At 46.6% G+C, this 26,418-nt stretch overlaps 1 protein-coding gene across 2 annotated transcripts in view; it reads left to right on the forward strand.

Moving 5' to 3' along the window:
- Positions 1-26,418, forward strand: part of LOC119962139 (contactin-associated protein-like 5) — a 1,052,391-nt gene that overhangs the window by 837,414 nt on the left and 188,559 nt on the right. For both annotated transcript variants that reach the window (XM_038790062.1, XM_038790063.1), the window contains exon 20: positions 25,416-25,549. In XM_038790062.1, the coding sequence (XP_038645990.1) occupies positions 25,416-25,549 (134 nt within the window). The remainder of the gene's footprint in view (positions 1-25,415; positions 25,550-26,418) is intronic.

The raw sequence follows: 26,418 nt of genomic DNA on the forward strand, positions 1-26,418 counted from the left end.
CCATTTCTGATTGGAATGGGGTCATTATATCATGTACCACCAACTGATCCCCTTGTTTTATTAATTTAAAATGTTCAATTGATCCTGCTTGTATTCCTAACTTCCCCATTAATGTCTAACATTAATGTCTAACATTGTCGTGAATCATGTAAGTCTGCCAACCTCTGGTTTACATGAGAGAATATCTTTCTGACAAAGTGTATATTTTCCATTACAGCATTTGCAAAACCACATTGAACCGTCTTTTTTTTTCAAACAAATTCTCCCTATTGTTAAATACATAGTAAAAAAAAAATCTTATCTTAACACATTACTCATTACTTAACCACACAAATAGACTGTGTGCTACAACTTTACATATTTTCAACTGTTAACAAAATTTAATATCAATATCGAAACATTCCTTCTTGGCTTTGGGAACCATAATTATTACATACTAAATATGGCATATAAACAACATCAATATTATTTGTAATGTACTATATAGTTAAATCAAGAAAACACACTAAACTACCCCTCTATTAAAACATTCACACAGTTTAGAAATGCGGATCAAGTTCTTTAATGACACACATACCCCCCTTATCATATATATATAACAGTCCCTATCAATTTACATGAAATTTTTTTTATTTTTTTTTATAACGATTACAGCTCTTCAATGCAATATTGTTTTGCTGCATTGGTAACAATTTTCCCGCCGTGGTATCAAGCTACAAAAATTCTTAAACTATTGTCATTTATCATATTGGGGTTCCTCGTCAGTCGCTGCTATCTGCCGAGACCCTTAATAATTCCACCGCGTAGTACATACTCCATGGAGACCGCAGATCACCCATCAGCTAATGTCCAGTTAGAGATGTCTGACCAGAGGTTTCACTGTCCAGTTATAATTTGATATTTTGATTTGTTTCTAACCCGTAAAGTTTTCCTCCGGGTTCTGTCATTTAATTCCCTCAAATATGTAGCCAATTGTATCATTAGTTTCCCCCCAATCCTGTCTAAAAGATTCTTCTCTGGAGCGTAGTTCTCTTCCTTCTTGTGAACTGGTTCGTTATTTATTTTTTCCATCTGAAAATCAAATGAACAGATCAAGGGTGGAGAGGGCCCTATTCTTTAATTTGTACTTTCTATTTTCATTTGGATTATCCCAGAAATGCCCTCTCCAGGACTTCCGGATTTCTTTTGCCACCATTTCTTTCCTTTTTCTTTTTGAACTGGTTTATTTTCCTTATCATTGATGTACATCATACAATTAAAGCCTGTTAAGCCTCCTCCTTCTGTCATTGCACCCCTGAGTGAGATACAATTTCTTTTGCTCCAGATACCATGCTTCTCTAATTCAACTGTATGTGTACCCAGAATCTCAACAATCTTGTCTTTACATTTTACAGCTTCACAGATTATTTTCCCTGCAGTCTCAGTGGGTAGCTTCACCCAAATTTCCTCTGTATTATCAATTGGTTTTAATATCTTTATTTTCTAAAGCTCCTTCTTCAAGGTATTTAGCATTCTAAACATCATTATTTCTGCATATGACTTTGTGTGATCGCCAGGCACTAGGACCCAGCGGAGCCATGCAGTTTCAATTTCAACGCAGCAATTTCAAAGTCTGCAAAGCAGCTGACTGCTGCCTGCTGCCCAGCACAAACTCTTTATCTGTTTATTCTGAGACCAATTTAGTTCTGAACATACCGATTCACTATCCCATAATACTGATCACATTTCTACCTGCTATTTATAACTTCCAATTTATGTGAAAATCGGCTTTACAAAATACAACATTTTTTTAAAAATACAAACATTAAAGGAAATTCACAATTCCTTATTAGACATACACACACACATTCATCCACTCAGATCTTGGATCTCTACTCTGTAGGATTTCACAAATCCTTATTAAACACACACATACACATTTATCCACTGAGATCTTGGACCTCTATTCTGTAGGGTTTTAGTTATTCTTAACAAAATTTTGAGACCCCTCCATGCGGTTAAGTTTCACTTCTGCAGGAGTTTTTTTTGCCTCTGTTAAGATTTTCTACTCTTGTTTCAACTCTCTTGACCATGTTTCAGAGCAAGAGAATTATTCTCATTGTCATTTTTCGGAATTCAAGTTCTGTTCCTGGTTGTCCCTTTCAGTTGCAATCTGAAATTAAGGATAAGTACCCTTTCTGGGCCCCATCCAAGGCTGACTAAGGCACTATCTTCCTGTTTTAGTTAAGGGTCGATTGGTTATTGGTCTCTGAATTCTAGGCGTCCCCATTTTCCAGAAAATTTTCCGCACAATCTGCCTTACTCTAAGGATGATTTATTTTTTGGCCTCCTTTTACCAGTAATGGATGCAAGATTTTTAGTGCTGTCACCAAGATGTCTTGCAGACTTTCACTCAGGGTCAGCATCTTCTAGTCTGCTGATTCACACCCAACCTGAGTTTCAGTCCCCTCGATCCACAGAATATCCTTTCCAGACTAAACTCGGCAGGTAAAGTCTGACTCACACATAGACCAGAAACTTCTAATATTCTAGCCTTTGTGCCGGTTAGAAACTTCTAATATTCCAACCGTTTCTTGGGAACTAGAAACTTCTAATACTCTAGCCCCTACTCTAGCCCCCATTCTGCTCAGCTAGAAACTTCTAATATTCTAGGCCTCCACGCTGGATGCCATGGAGAAAGCAAAAAAAACAGGCTGGGCGTAATTATGGGCTTCTGCCCCACATTGGGCGCCATGTAATTGTAAATTCACCACTCTGTCTTAGAATTCCCCCTATACCAAAAAGGGCCGATATTCCAAATGGTGAACAGGGATTCTCACTCACTGACTCCAATGCAGGCTTCTATGGGTGCCATTCAGGTCAAACTATATTTCCAAGTTACTCCCCGGTATAACCCATACCTTCACCGAAGAATTTTACCTACTTACCCCTTAGTAGCATCGATGTCCTGGGTCCTGCATTGCTAAGGAAGTGAAGTAGGCTAATAACCACTTTTTCAGGTTAAGTTATTTTATTATTATTATACTTTTTTTAATAAGTTGCAAACACTTTCTTTACAGAAAGGAAAAACGATTAGTGATTCTGGATGCTGCTGGTTTGTTGTAGGGACCTTCAGACTCTCTCTCTCTTGTAGTTCTCCTCCCCTTCTCTCCTGTTGCTGTTTCTCTGTTTTCTCTGTTCTCTGTGTTCTGTCCTCTGTCCTCCCCATTGCTGCTGCTGGTACACTTCCTTAGATTGGGCCAATTTTATTTCAACCTTGCCCTTCATAGCCTGAGCTTTCTTGGGATCAATAACTCTCCCATCAAGTTTGTGCTCCCCATTCAATACCCTGTCTACTCTTTCAGGATCCATTTTAATTAAGCAGTCTACAATCTCTCCACCTCCAGAAAAGCAGTCCCTTAAATCTTTCTTACTTGTTTCCCAGCTGAGTCCACCAACAAACATCTTCCTTCTCATCCTCCTCATTCTTGCTGCCGTTTCTTTGAGCGTTCCACCTCCTTGAGGGGAGCGGAGCTCCCCCGGGCCGTGCCCCGGCCGCCAGCTGTTGCTGCTTCGCGTTCTGCTGCTCTCTGTTTCTGCCTCGCGCGTGGGGGGGAGGGGGAGGAGCGAGGGGAGCCCGCGCTTAGTGCTTTTTGGCGGGAGAAATCGGGACCTCCGATAGGGGATGGGCTACGGGGCTTAAAGGGGCATGGTGGGACACAACCAGGCCAATGGGTCCCCCTCTATTCAGTACATCACAGTGCTTCAACACAGCACAAAGAAATCTATGCAAACTCTCTTTTTCTTTTTCCCTTTCTCCTGCTGCAGGTTGTAATAACAATTCTGACAGACTGAAATTGACTGCATTTTTGACAGAAGAGCTGGCCACAGTTTCTGCTCTTTTCAGCTGCCACCAACCTCTTGTGGGATCTTTCCCTGCACTCTCCCAGATCAGATATTGGCAGACTTCTATGTTTCAAATGACACATTCTGTATTTTCCAGAACAACCTACATGCTGACCTTCAATGACTGGTGTATGGGGCCACCCGGATCTCATTGCACATTTCATTCTCCTAATTTATGGCCATTCAGACAATAGTCTGCCTTCTTGATTTTGCTACCAAAGTGGATAACGTCGCATTTCTCCAAATTATATTGCATCTGACATTTATTTGCCCACTCACTCAACTTGTTCAAATCACACTGAAGGATCTCTGCAACCTCCTCACAGCTCACCCTCCCAAACAACTTGGTGCCATATGCAAATTTTGTTCCCTCACCTAGATCATTTATATATAGTGTGAATAGTTGGGGTCCTAGCACCGATCTCTGTGCTACCCTACTAGTCACTGTCTGCCAAATTGAAAAAGACTCATTAATTCCTACTCATTTTCTGTCTGTTAACCAGTTTTCTATCCATCTTAATACATTACCCCAAATACGATGCGCTTTAATTTTACACACTAATCTCCTTTGCTCATTTCTCAATAGCCTTCAAACAGTCCAAGTACACCACATCCACTGGTCCCCCCTTGTCAACTCTACTAGTTACATGCTCAAAGAATTCCGTTAAATTTATCAGGCATGATTTCCCCATGCTGACTCTGTCCGATCCTGCCACTACTTTCTCAGTACTCTGCTATTAAATCTTTGATAATGGATTCTAGAATTTTTCCTACTACTGATGTCAGGTTTACTGGGCTATAATTCCCTGTCTCCCTTTTTAAATCGTGGAGATACATTAGCCACCCTCCAATCTGTAGGAACTGTACCAGAGTCTACATTATCCTGGAAGATGGCCACCAATGCATCCATTATTTCCAGAGCCACCTCCTTCAGTACCATGGGATGCAGATTATCAGGCCCTGGGAATTTATCCACCTTCAACCCCATCAATCCCCCAACACCATTTCTCTACTAATATTGATCTCCTTCAATTCCTCCCTGTCACTAAACCCTGTGTTCTTCAACATTTCTGGTATCTGATTTGTGTCCTCATTTGTGAAGACAGAGAAAATGTATGTATTTAGTTGCTCAGCCATTTCTTTGTCCCCCTATTATACATTCCTCTGTTTCTGACTGTAAGGGACCTACATTTGTCTTCACCAATCTTTATCTCTTCATGTACTATGGAAACTTTTACAGTTAGTTGTTATATTCCTTGCAAGCTTACTCCCCTTCTTAATCAATCCCTTGGTCCTTTGCTGAAATTTAAACTGCTCCTAATCCTCAGACCTGTTGCTTTTCTTGGCCAATTTCTACGCTTCTTCCTTGGATCGAATGCTGTCTCTAATTTGTCTTGTAAGCCATGGATTGGCCACCTTTCCCATTTTACTTTCGTGCCAGAGAGGAATAAACAATTGTTTCAGTTTGCCCATGTACTTCTTGAATGTTTGCCATTGCCTATCCACTGTCACCCCTTTAAGTAAGAAGTCTTACAACACCAGGTTAAAGTCCAACAGGTTTGTTTCAAACACGAGCTTTCGGAGCACGGCTCCTTCTTCTTCACCTGAAGAAGGAGCCGTGCTCCGAAAGCTCGTGTTTGAAACAAACCTGTTGGACTTTAACCTGGTGTTGTAAGACTTCTTACTGTGCTCACCCCAGTCCAACGCCGGCATCTCCACATCATGACCCCTTTAAGTAACATTCCCCAATCAATCAAAACCAACATGCGCCTCATACCATCATAGTTTCCTTTATTAAGGTTCAGGACCCTCGTCTCAGAATTAACGACTTCACTCTCCACCTTGATGAAAAATTTGATCATATTATGGTCGCTTATCCCGAAGGGGTCTCACACAACTAGATTGCCAATGATTCCATTCTCAGTGCACAGTACCCAGCCTAGGATTCTTCAGCATATTGGTCCAGAAAACCATCCTGTGTACAGTCCAGGAATGCATCCTCTGTGGCATTGTGGCTAATTTGATTTGCCCAATCTATATGCAGATTAAAATCACCCATAAGTACAGATGTGTCTTTATCGCATGCGTCTCTAGTTTCCTGTCTATGCCATTACCAACATCACCACTGCAGTTTGGGGGGTCTAAATATGACGCCCCTTGGTGTTTTTCAGTTCTACTCATACTAATTCCACATTGTCAGAGCTAATAGCCTTCCTTACTATTGGGTTAATTTCCTCTTTAACCAGCACTGACACTCAGCCAACCTTTCCTTTTTGTCTGTCCATCCAAATACTGAATACCCCTGGACATTCAGCTCTCTTCTCTGGTCACCCTGCAGCCGTGTCTCCGTAATCCCGATTATATGGTTTGTGATGCAGAACAAGGCCAGCAGCACGGGTTCAATTCCCGTACCAACTTACCCGAACAGGCTTCGGAATGTGGCGACTAGGGGCTTTTCATAGTAACTTTATACTTGTGACAATAAAAGGTTATTATTATTATCATCACACCTATTTACATATATTTACGCAATTAGTTCATCCACTTTATTGTGAATGCTCCACAGTTAAGGCGCAAAGCCTTTAACCTTGTCTTTTTAACATTACTTGTCTCACTTCCACTATTTTGCCCTCTGGCTCTATTGAATCTGGTCCTTGATTCTCTGCCTTTCACTTTTCTTATTCCCCTTTCAGTCTTTTATTTTTGTCTGTTTCTCCCTCCTCTGACTCCTTGCATAGGCTCTCATCCCCCTGCCATTTTAGTTTAAACCCTCCCCAACCACTAGAGCAAATACTGCCCCTAGGACATCAGTCCTTGCCCTGCCCGGGCGTAACCCATCCAGTTTGTACTGGGCCCACCTCCACCAGAACTAATCCCAATGCCCCAGGAATCCAAGATATCTTCTTCCAAGATATCCTGCTATTTCTACTCTGACTAGCACGTGGCACCGGGAGTAATCCTGAGATCACTACCTTTGAGGTCCGACTTCTCAACTTTCTTCCGAACTCCCTATATTCTGCTTTTAGGACCTCATCCTATTTTTTACCTATGTTGTTTGTGCCACGCATGTACCACGGCCACAGGCTGTTCACCCGCCCCTTCCAGAACGTCCTGCAATCGCTCTGAGACTTTCTTGAGCCGAGCAACATGCCATGCTTTGATGGGGTTAAAAACCAGATCTTCAGAAAGTGCCATCCTTCCTTGTTGACTGTCATGAATAATCCAGGTGTGTAGTTAATGAGATCTTCGACACTGGAAACATCACAATCTTTCCCAAAATGTCTGTTGACCTGTTCTCTTGGTGACTTGTAAACAATGACTAATGTATCAAAACAGCGCCAAACCAGGCTATTGTTTTCTTAAAATGCAAATGGACTAATTGTTATTTGCAGTAAACACTTTCTCAAAAATGCTGAGTACCACCAATATTACGACCTAGTACTGGCAGCATTCTGCTGACGGCGCTCCTTGGCTACATGCCTGCTTACAAGATGAAGCAGAATTCATTAATGACTTCTTTGATGACAGGAAAAGAAAACACTGCAAAAATAATTCGGAGTGAGCTCGAGGTAAATGCACCGTCATCGACAGATGGAGGTTTTGCTGATTCTCCGCATACCTGCTTGATCCTTCGTAAGATGTTGTTTCTCCGTCAAGATAAGGGGCGGGTTTCTCCGATCTGCCAGCTGTGTGTTTGTCGGTCCCGCTCCATTCGCTGGCGGTGGGATTCTATCTTCCCGCCGATTGTCAAAGGAATTTCCCACTGTAAACCCCTTCCCCCCCCCCCCCCCCCCCCCCCCGCCCCCGCTGCCGTGATACCCGCTGGCGGGGCTGCGCTGGCGGCAGAAAAATTCAATCGCAATGACTGGAGAGTTGCAGCTGAGGCTTGATGATTCTCCCACACTACTCTGTTCTCTTCCTGATTGTTGGTGCTGGGCCTTTCTGACTATTCTGCTTCAACATGGCCTTTAATGTAGGTGCCATCAATGCCACATGATTTCCAAGGCTCACATAGGCATGTATGTACCATGAAGTAACTGTTGATGGCAAGTTTCTTGAACTTGCTTCAAACCAGTTTCTCCTGAAAATAGTTTTCCAGCAAAAAAACATCAGGCAAGGTTTTCCACACCCCTCTTGGGGACGGAGAGATGGCTGTGGTGTTCTTTGTGATTCTTGTTATCAGGATAGATGTCGGAGTGTTCGCAAAGGCCACAGAAGCTAAGTTAATGAACAAAGCTAACATTTATTTACGCTACTTATTAAAGCTCGACCGCGTACTCCTAAAGTGAACAATAATCTAGTAATCTACAATCTACACTCAACTAGTCTCTACGCCCTATAACTGCACTCTGATCTCTCTCACTACTCCTATGCTCTCCTCTCTGATGTGTTGGGTAAGCTGGGTCTGCGAGGACTGCGTTTACTGTCGCAGTGAGAGAGACAGGTTTCCAACACTTGAAGAAATGCAACTCTATTTTATTGAACTCTTAACTATCATACACACTTTAACTGTGGGTTGACACTATGCTGAGTTGACTGGAGACCTGAGGCTAACCTGACCAGAAAATCTTGCTACCACATGGTGGATGTTCGTGTTGTTGCTCACGGGCTCTGGCTGTCTCAGAGGCTGGATCCCGAGAGTGGGAAAACTAGTGCCCTCTGGCTTCATAGTGGTCATGACCTGTCTGGTGATTGGCTGCTGTGTTCTGTGTGTTCATTGGTCATCTTGTGTGTCAATCAATGCCTGTCTGTGCCCCATCATATACGTGTTTATATATTATGACACTCTCCAGCCTTCTCCCAGAAGCCTGGGAGTCAGTGCTTTATGTAGTTCTACATCTAGCTCCATCTAGTGGTTAATTATGATATGGCATTAACCCTTTGTATTCTGAACATTTCCCATAATGTCACAGGGTATCCCATTGTTTGCACCCCCTGCCACTGGGAAGCCGATGGCACGGGTTCACCAGCAGCGTGTGTACTACACTGTCAGAGATACTGGGTTAAATTCTCCGCTCCGTTGCAATTTACTTTTCCTGTCGACAGTGCACCGCCGACACGAGTTTCCTGGTGGTGTAGGGGGGGCTACAATGAGAAATCTAATTGGCAAGCGGTGGGAGTATAGAATCCCACCATCAACAAAGGATGCACCATGGAGGAACCCTTGGCTGGTGGGTCGGAGAATCCCAAACCTCTGGCCATTCGATGAGATGTTAAACTAAAGTCCCATCGGCTTTTTCGGGTGGCTCGAAAATATCCCATGACATTATTTCAAAGAAGAGCAGAGGGTGTTTTCTCAGTGAGTCAAGGACCTGCCTTCCAGAGCATATATGACATGGCGGGTATGACTTCGCGGCCTTGTCTCAACCGACTTGGTGCCGGGACGTGGCCGTTGAATCATGTGAGAGGCCTCGCGAGATTTGCGGTGCTCAAAACGTCTCGCAAGATTTACAAAATCTCGGGATTCCTCACGATCTGGAACTCGCCCTCACTGGGCGTGAACAAGATCTGCATATTTTAAGGGGCCGTTAGGGGGAAAAAGGGGGGAGAAGGCGCTGAATGGCGATGGGGTGGTGATCGGTGTGGCCAGACGAAATGGCACACCAGTGGGCAGGGACCTTTTCCTGCTGGGCTCGGCAGCAGGAAATGACTCACGTGCGGCCTAGTCGGAATTAAACTCCCCGAGGTCAAAAGAAATGCCAAAGAAATGGCACTGCAGCCATCGAGAAACACCCCGTCAAAACGCACCCAAAACTGTACCTCGATTTATTTTCTGTTGAATCGCGCCCAGCGTTTAATATCTTCTGACAAACGTGAACATCCCAAAACGTTCAATTGCGTTAATCAGCCATGATGTACCCATCAATGATTCCGTGCTGAATCTTTGACCACGTCCTACTTGAAAATGCTGCATTGCTGACCTGGCAATCTATGTCAATAGAAATCTAACTGCAAGTCGCCTGGGCTGACTCATTTGATTCCAGTTACATTTGCACCAATTTCAAGTTCAAACGTTGCTTTCTGTCGAGAAGAAAGATTATTGGCAAGGGGCCCAGGGGAAGCCGTTCCAATAAAATAACTTTCTTCCTCCATTCGGACCGTTGCAATACGAGCGAAAGCTATTCGCTCAACTCTGGAGCCAAAGACATTTATGGAGGCACTTGAGCAGAGCCTGGCACTGACAAAAAAAATTCATTTCGCAGCAAGTTTCAGCAGCAAAAGAAAATTGCTCGGTTTCACTGTGTGATCAGCGGTTATATATCGGAATTTTAACCTCATGTTCATTTAATGTGCAGCTAATTCGGAACATCCACTGGACGTGCGCACATTTCTTTTAATGCAACTGCCAGATAATCAGTTACTTCACAAAATACCATTTTAACGTTGCCCCCGCAGCGATGTTTTTTTCCTTATTCTGAAAGTTTGTGGTACTTACGAAACCCGTTGGCTCCTGCAACCGACAAGAAGGGCACTTTCTAAGATCGGAAATCCATCCCCTCACGGTATGGTGAACATGCAACATCCTTCATCTGTTCGTTAAACATGAAATTACTTCAAATAAATGTGCTTTTTCTAGACATTCAAACCTACAAATTGCTGTCGATTTTCTGGTCAGCACAGCCCGTGGGCGTTACAAGCAACTTGAAGTGCCCTTTCACAAGCTGTGTGCAAGCTTCATTTTCTGAATGATAATGAGATGAATATTGACAAAGACACAATTTCCTGATTTTTCTCACGGAATGGGTTTGAAGCGCAGATCATCACCCCTGTAAAATATAAAATGGGGGCAATGTTTTGAGCTTCGAGGGCGACCATTTATATATTTTTATTTGGAACATTTATCCAAATGGGCCTTTTACTTCAGGCGTGGGAGAGTTGAATTATTCAGTGTTTCTTTTTTCGGCAGTTTTTTTTCCCCCAGCGCAAACTCAACTCTTCATCCCTTTCATCGGTTCACAGTTTCTTCCCAACCATTCCCCCGAAAGTCTTGGAATTAAAGGGGTCAATTCCATCAGTCCAGCTAATGAATGTTAATGATAATGTGTGATGTTCCCCACAGCTATGAAATGTTAACTGGAGGGTAAATCTTGTGCTGTCTCTTCACAACTTCTAGATCTGTCAGTACAGAAAAAGCCCTAAAACGTAACTCGATTTTGGAGTCGAAATGTTAATTGTATATGCGTGGCTAAGATTTGTGCTCCTTGTTGTGTTCTGTGATATAACCATTGTAATGATGGACACAGAACATATCGTTGTTTACCTATAAAGATGATTTATTAACAAGCACGTGGAAAAGATAACTGATTAACTTCAATACAGACGATGGAGACTAGATAAATTCAGTGAATTCTCCTGAAGCTACGCTAAGTGCGATCGTCTTCTTGTATGGCTTACTACCAATTGGCGGGTGTCCCGAGTCACGTGATAGATCTCTGACGCCACCGACTGGTTGAAGGTTGTACCAATAACTATGTGCACTGATAGACAACTACATACATTAGTGTGTACATGCATATCACCATTCTCCTGATCTTGCTGGGCTGGGATTACTGGGCTTACTCGGGGCTGGTTTAGCACATTGGGCTAAATAGCTGGTTTGTAATGCAGTTCAATTCCCGTACCAGCCTCCCCGAACAGGTGCCAGAATGTGGTGACTGGGGGCTTTTCACAGTAACTTAATTGAAGCCCAGTTGTGACAATAAGTGATTATTATCATTATTACTTTGGGCCAATAAATGTGTGGCAGGAGTACATGAGATAGCTGGTTGCTAGGCATCAGTAGGAGCATCTGGGATGTGATGAGCTTCTGCCTTTCTGTGCTGGTTCATAGGAAGCTCGTGTGACTGCTTGTGTCACATGGAGAGGCGTAGTGGCTAACCACTTGTGTCATGCATTTTCTGTCAAATCTTTTGCCATTTGTGGGGAAGGCTCTGGATCTGGGGAACTGGCACATTGGCTGGCGGGACTACATGTCACGCCCATTTATGAATTAATATCTGGGGCAGGATTCTCCGACCCCCCCCGCCGGGTGGGTGAATCGGCGGGGGGGGCGGCATGAATCTTGCACTGACACCGGGTGCCGGATTTTCCGGCGCCGGTTTTTCGGCGGGGACGGGAATCGTGTCTCGCCGGTCGGGGACCGTTGGCAGAGGCCCCTCCGGCGATTCTCTGCCCTGCGATGGGCCGGGCGGAAGCCTGTTTTCGGCTGGTCCCGCCGGCGTGAATTACACCAGGTCCGTACTGGTGGGACCTGGCTCTGCCGGCGGCCTGCGGGTCCTCGGGGGGCGCAGGGGGATCTGACCCCGGGGGGGGGGCACGGTGGCCTGGGCCGCGATCGGGGCCCACCGATCCACGGGTGGGCCTGTGCCGTGGGGGCACTCTTTCCCACCGTGCCGGCCGGTGTAACGGTCCGCCATGGCCGGCGCGGAGAAGAACCCCTCTGCGCATGCACTGGGATGATACCAGCACACTTTGGCGCCGACCTAGCCCCTGAATGTTCGGAGAATTCCGCATCTTCCGGGCGCCACTCCACGGCGCCGATACGGCCCGCCCCGCCGGTTAGAGGAGAATCCCGCCCCTGGTCCTGGCGGCCATTGAAAATCCAGCTGCCGGGCGTCCAAACCATTATTCACTGGCACAACATATATACATACAAGCTAGCCAATAAATATACTTTGTAGCAGCACTAACATGATTTTGTTGGCTAAAGTACTTTCTGGTGAACAATGCTAACACACCATAAACCATCAGCTCGAACCACATATTAACTTATTATCAATTAATTCATCTCTGATGAGCACTGTTCTGAACCTCAATCCTCCCTTAAAGCAACTGAACCGTAAAAGCTTTGTGAATTGTTCTTTCCTTGTTTCAACAAGGAATGTGCCCAAAAGCAGTGTTTAGAACACTGTACAGAATGTCCTTCTGCAGTAATCATAGGTATGCAGACAACAGTTTTTCAGGATGTCTGATCAATTCAAAGAAATTGAGTCAGATTCCTGAAGTCCTCACAGCAGGACATGTATCAATGGAATAAAGGAAATCTGGAGACAGCATTGATTTTCAAAGATAATGGGACAATGAAGGCAATTATTCTGCTGATGAACGTCGTCTTCAAATTTTTAGCTGGAGGTGGTTAGATTAAAAGGATTTGTGGAGAAGGTGGGTAAAGTAAAGACCTTTTTTTTTTGCAAAGCCTTAGAACCATAGAATTCTGGACCGACCCTCTGAAAGAGCACCCTACCTAGGCCCACTTCCCCGCCCTATCCCCATAACCCCACATAACCGGCACATCTTTGGACACTAAGGGGCAATTTAGCATGGCCTATCCACCTAACCTGCACATCTTGGGATTGTGAGAGGAAACCGGAGCACCCGGAGGAAGCCCACGCAGACATGGGAGAACGTGCAAACCCCACAGAGACAGGCAGCCAAGGTGGGAATTTAATGCAGAACCCTGGCTCTGTGAGGCAGCAGTGCTAACCATTGTGCCATCGTGCCATATTTTTTTCAGAGAAATTCAGATAGCTGTTTGAAACAGAGAATGAGAGGGTTTAGGAAGGGAGCAGGATGGGATTAGACGAGGTGGCAGATCAACTGGACGTTGCTTCACTAATTTCACCTGCACAGAAGGAGCCCAGAAAGAGGCAATTTCATGATGCTGACTCCAGGCACTCAAATCCACTGAAAATATGTCCAATTCCAAACTGAGTTGGCTTCTGAAATGGGTGCAAAATTCTCCACAAGTGTTGACATCAGGACTGAATTGCGTGAGGCTTGGGTTCCCTTTGCGGGTGCTAATTGGGGAGTAATTCAGGACATGCAGCAATTCAGCATCTGCCCTGGTAAATCCAGACCAATTCTCATTCACCCTGGTGTTGGTTCGCTGGGGCCATCACTTGAGAGCTTGATAAGCTGGAACTGCTTATAAGCACTCCGCTCCCCGCACACTCTCATTCCAGCCAAGAAGATGGCCCAGAGAAGACTCGCGCCATGAGTCACAGACACAGAGCTCGGAGGAGAGGCAGGATACCCTCGTCCCCAGTGATGTGTTATCTGTGTTGGTTCAACATCGACTGCAACTGGAAGCAGTAAAACGAGAAACAGGCTTCCGACGCAGGAGATGGTCCAACACTGTTTTATTGAACCTGTGGATTGCTGTACATAACATGCTGTGGGTTCACACTATATTTACCTAACTGATAACCTCCTACTGGCTTGACCAGACTAGCTCTCTACCACATGGTGATGATGTTTATTGGCCTGTGCACTGCGACTATCTCCCTAGCCGTGTCCTGTGAGAGAGAGAGAGCCTTAATGCCCTGTGGGCTTTATAGTGGTGGTGTCCTGTCTGGTGATTGGTTGTTCTGTGTCGTGTGTGTTCATTGGTTATCCTGTGTGTCAATCACTGTCTGTCTGCATCTCATTATATACATGAGTGGATATTATGACATCTCCCCCTTTTAAAATAAAATTTGGAATGTGGCTGTATATGCATGCATAACTAGGTACAAGTGGGGAATAAATGAACATATGTACATGGAAAGGTGTCCATCGTGCAGATACAGAGAAAACTGAACAATATTTACAAGATTTAAGTCTATAGATTCAGTCTTTGTGGTGGGCGACGAATTCTTGTCGATCGCCGCAGAGGTGGAGGGGGGGACGCCGGCACCTGGACCGGCGGGATGGAAGCCATCTTGGTGGCCTTGTGGACAGGTGGGATCGCTGCCAGTTCGGTGGCCTCGTGGTGCAAGACGTCCGGAGGAGGCATGATGACATGCGGAGAAGTATGGTTGACTCAATGACGCTCCTGGTTGCTACCTGGGCATCATTATAGCGGTTCTTCATGTCATTTTGGGACCTCTGGACAGTTGTCATTAGCCAAGATCTCAGTGGATAACCCTTGTCAGCCAAGAACCAACTCCTCACTCGAGGGAGTGCCTCGAAGGTGCTGGGAACTGACAAGTGCATAAGGCCATATGCATCGTGCACGCTGCCTGGTGGTCACACATGAACTGATCATTCAGAGAGTGGAACCCTTTCGGGTTGATAAACGGCACGCCCTGATGTGCTGGTGCTAATAGGAGGACATGTGTACCATCAATCACCTCCTGGACCTGGGGCATGCCAACGGTGGCTGCAAATAATGCTTCTCGCGCATCCTTGGCATCCGGGTTTGCCTGGTCCAGAGTATTTATACAGTCTGTTGCCTGGGCGCATAGGGCATCCATCAAAGCACAGATGCACCTGTGTGCAGACGTCTGAGAGATCCCAGACAGTTCCCCGCTCGGCCTCTGGAAAGATCCAGAGGCATAAATGTTTGGGGCGACTGTCAGCTTGACAGCCACCGATAGCGTGTATCCACCTCCATACCCTTGCAGTGCCAGGTGTGCTATCAACTGGCACAGGAGGCGCACAGATTAGCTGAAGACTTTGGCAGCACACGGGGTTCGTTATGTCCTCAGAAGACAGGCGCTGCCGGTATAAACGTGGCCTGATCCAGCGCCTCCTTCGCACCTCCTCTTCGGCCTGTTGGAAGGCTGGCACCCGACCTCAATGGCTGACCTCTGCTCTTCTGGGACAGGTTTCTCTGGTGCTAGATCCTCCCTGAGCAGGCCCTGTGCTCCAGCTTCCGTGTATCTGCAGCAGTAGCTGTGGCCAGGTGGATAATGAGCATTCCTGGCTGTACTCCGAAATTCATTATCTGCAGGGGTGGGAGGAAGAGAGGATATATGAGCAAGGTGAGTATTTCCTTGCCCCTTCATCCAAATCCAGCAGGCGGCATGGTGACCCTGGTGTTGTGTTCTGTGATCTTGTCCAGCAATGACTCTACAGAACTGTTGGTGACTTAGCCGGAACTAGGATACAGAACGTAACAATCAGATACAGACCAAGTTATCATAGAGTTACATTAGGTCCTTCTGGAACTACCCTCATGTACGCCTCACAACCTTCCGGCCGTAGCCAGAAGTCACCTGACTTATATCTGACGCCACCTGCTGGTGGGAGGTCACACTGCTGAGTACATGGCCACCTGTTGGTGGGAGATCACACTGCTGAGTATATGGCTACCTGCTGGTGGGAGGTTACACTGCTGAGTACATGGCCACCTGCTGGTGGGAGGTCACACTGCTGAGTATATGGCCACCTCCTGGTGGGATGTCACACTGTTGAATACATGGCCACCTGCTGGTGGGAGGTCATACTGCTGAGTACATGGCCACCTGCTGGTGGGAGGTCATACTGCTGAGTACATGGCCACCTGCTGGTGGGAGGTCATACTGCTGAGTACATGGCTACCTGCTGGTGGGAGGTTACACTGCTGAGTACATGGCCACCTGCTGGTGGGAGGTCACACTGCTGAGTACATGGCTACTTGCTGGTGGGAGGTCACACTGCTGAGTACATGGCCACCTGCTGGTGGGAGGTCATACTGCTGAGTACATGGCTACTTGCTGGTGGGAGGTCACACTGCTGAGTACATGGCCACCTGCTGGTGGGAGGTCACACTGCTGAGTACATGGCTACTTGCTGGTGGGAGGTCATACTGCTGAGTACATGGCCACCTGCTGGTGGGAGGTCATACTGCTGAGTTCATGGCTACTTGCTGGTGGGAGGTCACACTGCTGAGTACATGGCCACCTGCTGGTGGGAGGTCATACTGCTGAGTACATAGCCACCTGCTGGTGGGAGGTCACACTGCTGAGTAAATGTAATATTATCTATGGGCATATTACCACACCTGAGTTGCACCTCTGCTCCACCCTCCACATGTGCCCCCCGAATCCTCAGTTCCTGTTCCTGTCAACAGGGGTATCGGTGACTGGCACAACCCCTGATATCGACAGGCTCTGTGGCCCCTTTGCTGTTTCCCTAGAGGGGTCTACTGTGGGTATCCTCATTCAATGGTTCATGTGTCACCCTGCCAGCAGGGTGGCATCCTGTTGTGCGGTGCTGAGGGCACTATGTGCCACCAATCGCCTCCATGCTTAGAAGCTTGTACGTGGGCATATCCTACAAATGAGGGTGAGGCAGGGAAGCTTACATCTGCTGGGAGCTTAGCTTCAGTGTGATGTGGGTTATGGGCATGACACACAGGTTGTGACAACCTTTCCAGGGGCAGGATGGCTGGGAGCAGTGAACAGGCTGGGTTTGCAAACAGCTGGTGGTCCTGTGGAGGGGGCTAGCTGATAGTGCCACTGGAGAGGCCTCTGCCCTGAGAGGGGCAGAGTGCCAGGGTGGGTGCCAAATGCCAGGGTGCATGCATCCTTTGTTTGGGGTGAGCTCTGCTATTCCCCTGCTTGCCCTGCAGCGGGACTCAGACTCTGATGAGGGCACTGAGGAGTGGCAGCACCTGATGCGCCACTGATTGAGCTTGGCCACGCCCATCCCGTTGATGGGTCAGCTAGGTTCTGAGGGTTTTCAGAGGGATGGCCTGGGTGGGTTCCCAGATGACCAGAGGCTCTGTGAACATTTACAGTGAGCACAGTGAGCAGCCAGTGGCCTGTAGCAATTTCCAAATGTGTGTGTTTACCACAAATACCGCAGCAATGGCAGCCTGAGCCAGACCATCCCAAACCCCAGAGCAGCATCCCGAATCCACGGAGCTGTCGGAAAGTCGTTCCCCACTTATGATGCTCGGCCCTGGCAGCCACCCCCCACCAAGCACTGTAATTTTCAACAGTATTTCAAACGTGGCTTACCTTCTCTCTCCCCCTCAGCAGCCATGGCGCCCAGTCCCCATTTGTAAATGCCTGTAGTAAATCGCGCGAGCGGAACTTCCGCCTGAGAGTGGTGGAGCATCGCGGAGACCTGGAGCATGGTGGGTCAAACGCGCTAATCACATTTAAATGAATGCAAATGGGCAGCACGGTGGCGCAGTGGGTTAGCACTGCGGCCTCACGGCGCCGAGGTCCCAGGTTCGATCCCGGCTCTGGGTCACTGTCCGTGTGGAGTTTGCACATTCTCCCCGTGTTTGCGTGGGTTTCACCCCCACAACCCAAAGATGTGCAGGGTAGGTGGATTGGCCACGCTAAATTGCCCCTTAATTGGAAAAAATGAATTGGGTACACTAAATTTATAAAAAAAAAAAAAAAAAAAAAAAAAAATGAATGCAAATGCCGGTTTCGTATGCCACCGCTGACACAGGGCACGACCCTCGTTATCACCACCAGCGAGAGACCGAAACATGGCCCCCGAACCGGCAGCAGGCGCCGACCTCAATTTTGGCCGGACTCCCGATCCTCTGCCTGATCACGGTACACGTTTGCAGCATGATGAGGTGGGGAATTTCACCCCGGATGTTGGAAAAATATAAAAGACAATCATTTGCACAATGGCCGAAATGCTCCGGCCATCTGGATTCTTTGTTCCCACCAGCTGTGTACTCCTGCCTGCGGGTTTCCCAGCGGCGTGGGGCGGCTTCAATGGGAAATCTCAATAACAAGCGGAGGGAAGAGAGAATCTCGCCGCCAGCGAATGGCACGTCGCCGGGTAACATGCTGCTGGGGAACCAACGAATCCAGCCCAATGCCTTTCACAAACTGAAAGTGTCCAGAACCTCTTTATATCCAATGACGTACTTTTGAAGTACAGCAGCTGTTGTACTGTAGAAACGTGGCAGCCAATTTGTGCACAGCAAGCTCCCATTAACAGCAATGCCATGATGATCAAAAAATTGTTTTTATTGAGGTTCTTTGAGGGAAGATTATTAGCAAGGACACTACATGCTGCAGACGCAGCACCAGTTCATAAAGGGCAGGTCATGCCTAACTAATTTAGTGGAATTTTTTGAGGACATTACCAATGCAGTAGATAACGGGGAGCCGATGGATGTGGTATATCTGGATTTCCAGAAAGCCTTTGACAAGGTGCCACACAAAAGGTTGCTGCATAAGATAAAGATGCATGGCATTAAGGGTAAAGTAGTAGCATGGATAGAGGATTGGTTAATTAATAGAAAGCAAAGAGTTGGGATTAATGGGTGTTTCTCTGGTTGGTAATCAGTAGCTAGTGGTGTCCCTCAGGGATCCGTGTTGGGCCCACAATTGTTCACAATTTACATAGATGATTTGGAGTTGGGGACCAAGGGCAATGTGTCCAAGTTTTCAGATGACACTAAGATGAGTGGTAAAGCGAAAAGTGCAGAGGATACTGGAAGTCTGCAGAGGGATTTGGATAGGTTAAGTGAATGGGCTAGGGTCTGGCAGATGGAATACAATGTTGACAAATGTGAGGTTATCCATTTTGGTAGGAATAACAGCAAACGGGATTATTATTTAAACAATAAAATATTAAAGCATGCCGCTGTGCAGAGAGACTTGGGTGTGCTAGTGCATGAGTCACAGAAGGTTGGTTTACAGGTGCAACAGGTGATTAAGAAGGCAAATGGAATTTTGTCCTTCATTGCTAGAGGGATGGAGTTTAAGAATAGGGAGGTTATGTTGCAATTGTATAAAGTGTTAGTGAGGCCACACCTGGAGTATTGTGTTCAGTTTTGGTCTCCTTACTTGCGAAAGGACGTACTGGCACTGGAGGGTGTGCAGAGGAGATTCACTAGGTTAATCCCAGAGCTGAAGGGGTTGGATTATGAGGAGAGGTTGAGTAGACTGGGACTGTACTCGTTGGAATTTAGAAGGATGAGGGGGGATCTTATACAAACATTTAAAATTATGAAGGGAATAGATAGGATAGATGCGGGCAGGTTGTTTCCACTGGCGGGTGAAAGCAGAACTAGGGGACATAGCCTCAAAATAAGGGGAAGTAGATTTAGGACTGAGTTTAGGAGGAACTTCTTCACCCAAAGGGTTGTGAATCTATGGAATTCCTTGCCCAGTGAAGCAGCTGAGGCTCCTTCATTACATGTTTTTAAGGTAAAGATAGGTAGTTTTTTGAAGAATAAAGGGATTAAGGGTTATGGTGTTCGGGCCGGAAAGTGGAGCTGAGTCCACAAAAGATCAGCCATGATCTAATTGAATGGCGGAGCAGGCTCGAGGGGCCAGATGGCCTACTCCTGCTCCTAGTTCTTATGTTCTTATGTACAGGGAACGTCCCTGCTCCCCTTCCCCTGTAAGCAGTTTTGGGCCCCATATCTAAGAAAGCATGTGCTGGCCTTGGAAAGGGTCCAGAGAAGGTTCACAAGAATGATCCCTGGAATGAAGAACTTGTCGTCTGAGGAACGTTTGAGGACTCTGGATCTGTACTCGTTGGAGTTTAGAAGGATGAGAGGGGATCTTATTGAAACAAGATACTGCGAGGCCTGGATAGCGTGGACATGGAGAGGATGTTTCCACTTGTAGGAAAACTAGAACCAGAGGACACCATCTCAGACTAAAGGGACGATCCTTTAAAGCAGAGATGAGGAGGAATTTCTTCAGCCAGAGGGTGGTGAATCTGTGGAACTCTTTGCCGCAGAAGGCTGTGGAGGCCAAATCATTGAGTGTCTAAGACAGAGATAGATAGGTTCTTGATTAATAAAGGGATCAGGGGTTATGGGGAGAAGGCAGGAGGATGGGGATGAGAAAATTTCAGCCATGATTGAATGGCGGAGCAGACTCGATGGGCCAAGTGCCTTAATTCTGCTGCTATGTCTTATGGTCTTCCCGATCCACAGGATTTTCTGATCCACACAAATAGATTGACAGGGGTAGCTTTTCTAGTCCTGCCTGCTGCTGGAATTGTTGTGGGCAGGACAGACAATTTGACAGACCTTTGAAAGGTTTATTGACCTCGATCGTGAATTCCCAGTCTCGGGACCAGGAAATCCCACCCACTTTCTCACCCAACGAATGCCACCTCTACAGTCCTCCTTCTTTGCTCATGGCTCTGGACTGGGACTTCATCCCAAAATCTTCTGGCTCAGAAGCGGACATTCTACAAGTGAACCACAGCTGATGGAGTGTGATCCGCCAGCAACCCTATCTCCCCAACCCTATTTCTCCCTTCCTCTCCTGCTGTGTCATTGCTGTAATACCAGTTCTGTCCTCCATCTTGGTGGCGATATCCGAAATGTGGCCCAAAAGCAGAATCTTTCCAAATATTTACTTTCTCCTTCATAGAATCATAGAATCCCTATTGTACAGAAGGAGGCCATTCTGCCCATTGAATCTGCGCAGACCCTTCGAAAGAGGACTCTGCACATGTCCACTCACCCGTCCATCCTGCCCTAGCACTGTAACCCCATAACCTAAACTGCACATCCGTGGACTCTGGGAGGAAACCGGAGCACCTAGAGGCAACCCATGCAGACATGGGGAGAATGTACAAACTCTACACAGACAGTGACCCAAACGGAATTGAACGTGGGTCCCTGGCGCTATGAGACAGCAGTGCCAACCACTGTGTCACCATGCCACCCATGCTGCGCAAAGGATGAAATGAATTGTAGCATCATGTGTCATTCAGTTCATACAAAGTTCTTAAAGCCTCGAGCAAAATTGATTATCCGCTTTATATGGGGCACTTTTTAACTGAAACCTTAACGTCCCAAATGCCAAATAATATTTCAATAATTTCAGTTGCGTCAGGTCCTGTCGACTGTTAAAGTGCCAGAAAGATCACATCTTGGTCGAACAGTAATAGCAACAAAATTCAAATGCCAAATAACCTGCTTCTTAATTTTATCCTGTGATTTTTAAGTTAAGCTGCTTATAGCAAATGTTGTCAGTCACCATCTGTCTCACAGGATGACTCATTGATGCACCCGCAGCAATTGAATATTTTATTATGAGGTTAGTTGCATTCCTGCACGCCCCATCTTTGATGTGTCCATGTGTTAGTATCTCTGCCAATCTGTTTGAAAGCTGGCACATATTCCACTTGCAGGTATGATGCTTAACTGGTTAAATGATATGGAGATGCCGGCGTTGGATTGGAGTGGGCACAGTAAGAAGTCTTACAACACCAGGTTAAAGTCCAACAGGTTTATTTGGAATCACCAGCTTGCGGAGCACTGCTCCTTCCTCAGGTGACTCGCCTGATTTTACATAGAATTTACAGTGCAGAAGGAGGCCATTCGGCCCATCGAGTCTGCACCGGCTCTTGGAAAGAGCACCCTACCCCCTACCCAAGGTCAACACCTCCACCCTATCCCCATAACCCAGTAACCCCACCCAACACTAAGGGCAATTTTTGGACACTAAGGGCAATTTATCATGGCCAATCCACCTAACCCGCACATCTTTGGACTGTGGGAGGAAACCGGAGCACCCGGAGGAAACCCACGCACACACGGGGAGGATGCGCAGACTCCGCACAGACAGTGACCCAAGCGGGAATCGAACCTGGGACCCTGGAGCTGTGAAGCAATTGTACTATCCACAATGCTACCGAAAATTAGTGATTCCAAATAAACCTGTTGGACTTTAACCCGGTGTTGTAAGATTTCCTACTGTAACTGTAAGAAGAATTTGAAACACTGAATTTAATAAAAGTAGCCTTGAAATTGTTCCTGATAAGATCCTAAGAGATAGGAGCAGGCCATTCGGCCCATTGATCTTACCCCACTATTCAATAAGATCATGGCTGATTTGGCTGTGGCTTTAACACTATTCCCCCACTCGCAACCCCCACCACCCGCCATAACCTTTAACTCCCTCGACAATCCGAAATCTAATAAATGCTCATTTGACAATTTGAACAACAATTTGCGACATGCAGGAATGAGACTCAGCAGCTTAAATTGTTCCCTTTCTGGACCAAGGCGAGATTTATTGGCAGTATATTAATAAATATCATGGGCGTGTTTCTCGGCGCGCCATTAACTCAGGGCGGGATTCTCTCTTCCCGCTGCTTCCCATTGGGATTTCCCATTGAAGCCACCCCAGGGCACCGGAAAACCCCCATGCGGGGGTGCTCTGCCAGAGGGAAAAGAGAATTCCAACGGCTGGAGAATTATGGTCCATATCATTTAAATGGTGTTTGCAATATTAACTGTGAGCCATAACATTCTGCGGTAGGCTTAATGGGCAATTAATATGCAAATCTTGCAAGCCCATAAACACAATGGGAAGACAAAGGGAGAAGACTGAGATGTGTAAATTGACCAGCATGTTCTGGAGATTCATAACTCCCCATCGGAGCAGAGTATCTCCCCATTCCCTCAACCTGCTGGTGTGCACATTAATAATGGCGTGCATGCTGTTAATTTTCCAGCAACATTTGGCCCAATAACAGTACTTTTCAGAATGTCAATTTGGTAATATAGTCAGATCTCCAACTTCCAATCCGGGTGAACCATGTAAGATACTATTAATTGGACAGATGCATGGCGGGACAGGGAAAATGGGTGCAAAAATAAACATGAATCCATTTTACTCCTTTGCATTTGTGTGCGGTTTCCTGAAAGGGAGAGCAACCTCTCAAGCAGCCATGATTTGTTTCTTCCTTAATGGACATCCAGGTCAAGCTTGGACTATGTTGGATTTTCAGTGCTGCCCTATTATTCTCCATCAATCATTTGGAAAAAAGTTGAAAGCATCATTCTGCCCTGAAATGCTCCCACGGATTCTACTTGCTGAAGACATGTGAAATGGATGTACCTCATTATGTACAATCAAGGTCACCGGCCATTTCATTTTCTTGCGGGATTGTCCTGCCTTTGAGGTCCTGTGACCTGTGTCGAATGCTGCCGGGATGCTGTCTTTCTGTTTTTCGATCCTCTAAGTCCTGCGCACACACAGGACCCGCTCTCCTCCTTTTTGCCCATTCTCACAGCCCTTTTACCCCTCCCCACCATCCCAACCCTGGAAGCCCTCCCCCCTTCCCCTGCACAGCTCTTACAGCTCTGATAGCATTCCACCCTCCCTACCCCACCCCTGCTCACAGCCCCAGTAACCCCCGCCCCCCCATCCCTCCCTCCCTCCCTCCCTCCCCCTCCCCCTCCCTCCTCCCTTCCCCCTTCCCCCCTCCCTCCCCCCTCCCCCCTCCCCCCTCCCTCCCCCCTCCCTCCCCCTCCCTCCCCCTTCCCTCCCTCCCTCCCTCTCCCCTCCCTCCCTCCCCCTTCCCTCCCTCCCTCCCTCCCCTTCCCTCCCTCCCTCCCCCCTCCCTCCCCCTTCCCTCCCTCCCCCTCCGTCCCCCTCCCTCCCTCCCTCCCCCCTCCCACCCCCTCCCTCCCCCTCCCTCCCTCCCTCCCCCCTCCCTCCCTCCCTCCCCCCTCCCTCCTTCCCTCCTCCCCTTCTTCCCTCCCTCCTTCCCTCCTTCCCTCCCTCCTCCCCTCCTTCCCTCCCTCCCTCCCCCTGACATTCCCCACCACCCCTCCAGTTCTGGCAGCACCCGCTTTAAAGGACCCCCGTGCAGAGTGCCTCATTCCGTGAGATTTGGTCACTCCGGATATTGCAGGATTTACTATTTTATCTGCAGCACAAAGGACAATGAACGTGTTGATGCGGTTGAGCAATGTATTTTCCAATACATTAATATTGAATGGTAAGTTATTGGTTCAAAATATGACTGCGATAGAAAATAAAAGCACATTAAAATGACAAATGAACAAATATGACTAATAAAAAAAAAACCTTCCAGTGTTAAAGATGGCAGATTTTATCATATGAGTAAGCAGGCTGAATTCGTGTTTTGCTGTATACCTGAACACGTGTTTTTTTAATTTGACATACCGTATATACTCGCGTAACTTTCGATCTCGCGTATCATGCGACCCCTAAATTTTCGGCCCAAAAACATGCTTTTATAGTATACCTCATGTATCATGCGAGTCACCTTTTTGACATGACAGCTGACACTCAGGTAAGCTTTCCGCCTAAAACTGCCGAATGAGAAACAGCTGTTTTGCTGTTTCTAATCACGGAACTAAACCCGATAATAAACAGTCATGGTACCTAACAGGTGACACAATCGACCCTTAGCAAAAATGGAGAAAAGATCAGCGAAGAAATATACAGCCAAATGGAAACTGCAAGTTGTTGCCGAAGCGGAACAAAGCAACAATGTTAAAGCTGGAAACCTGTTTGGCGTCGGAGAAATCTGTGTCCGAAACTGGAGAAAGCAAAAAGAACAATTGATGGCAAGTCCTTCCTATAAATGCGCAAATCGAGGGTCGAAATGTCATTGGCCGCAGTTAGAAGATGAAGTCTCAAAGTGGGTGTCCGAAAATTGGGAAAATGGTTACATAATAACACGATCTAAAATAAGACTTTATGCTTTACGAGAAGCTAGAAACATGGGCATTCGTGAGTTTACTGCAAGTCCCGGATGGTGTACGCGGTTCATGAAAAGACATGACTTTGTGTTAAGAAGAAAAACAAAAATAGCACAGAGACTCCCAAAAGAATTAGAAGAAAAAGTGATAAGTTTTCATAGATTTGTTATCAAACATCGCAAAGCTAACAGCTATAATTTATCGTGCATTGGAAACATGGATGAGACACCCGTTAATTTTGATATGCCATCAAAAGTAATTATCTTTTCTTGAATACAAAAACTGATTTGGTATTTGAATTTTGACCTGTGTTTACATCCTGCGAAGCGGATCATTTCTCCACAATTGAAATCAATCAACTCTTTCCTTCCAGGGAGCTTTCAAGTAAGATACAAACTGGATGGTGATAAAGATCCTGCTTTCCTGAGCATTGATACCAGGAACTGGGCAAATGGCCAGCTTCACAGTGTCAAGATCAATCGAGAAGGGAAGGACATCTACATTCAGGTAATACACAACATTAAGTAGTGCACTTTTTAAAAGAGCATTTGATTCCATAGTCGGTGGTAATACTGTGGTCACGCACATCATTTGGATGTGGAGTTTTTCAACCAGGCAAACTCCAGATCCTTAGGGTGTGGATGCATGCTAAGCTTGAGTAACCTTGGGTTACTGCCTCCAAAGTAATTACGTGCCCAGAGTTTGTGCTTTGGGCTGTAGTGAGGTTATGAAGGCATCATATGAATACATGTCGTTCTATTTCCTTCCTTCTTCCTTTAAGGCAGTCAGAATTTTTCTAAGGCTGCGTGGTCTTATGAGCCCTTGTGATCCGAACTTCACAAATAGTACCAACCAATGCCCGCTGATGCAGAGAACTTGGAAAATGTTCTGGGTAATGAATAAACTGCAGGAAGGCTCCGAGTTTACCTCTCTGTATGCAAACATTTAATTTCACAGCCTTTGTGCTTTCAGCAACAACCCAAGATTGGCTTGGCGAGACATTCATCATTGTGACCGCACGGACCACATCAAGGGCCGCACGGTAGCATTGTGGATAGCGTAATTGCTTCACAGCTCCAGGGTCCCAGGTTCGATTCCCCGTTGGGTCACTGTCTGTGCGGAGTCTGCACATCCTCCCCGTGTGTGCGTGGGTTTCCTCCGGGTGCTCCGGTTTCCTCCCACAGTCCAAAGATGTGCAGGTTAGGTGGACTGGCCATGCTAAATTGCCCTTAGTGTCCAAAATTGCCCTTTGTGTTGGGTTGGGTTATGGAGATAGGGTGGAGGTGTTGACCTTGGGTAGGGTGCTCTTTCCAAGAGCCGGTGCAGACTCGATGGGCCGAATGGCCTCCTTCTGCTCTGTAAATTCTGTAAGTGAC

This window comes from Scyliorhinus canicula, chromosome 2, assembly GCF_902713615.1.
Source record: "Scyliorhinus canicula chromosome 2, sScyCan1.1, whole genome shotgun sequence".
NCBI lineage: Eukaryota > Metazoa > Chordata > Chondrichthyes > Carcharhiniformes > Scyliorhinidae > Scyliorhinus > Scyliorhinus canicula.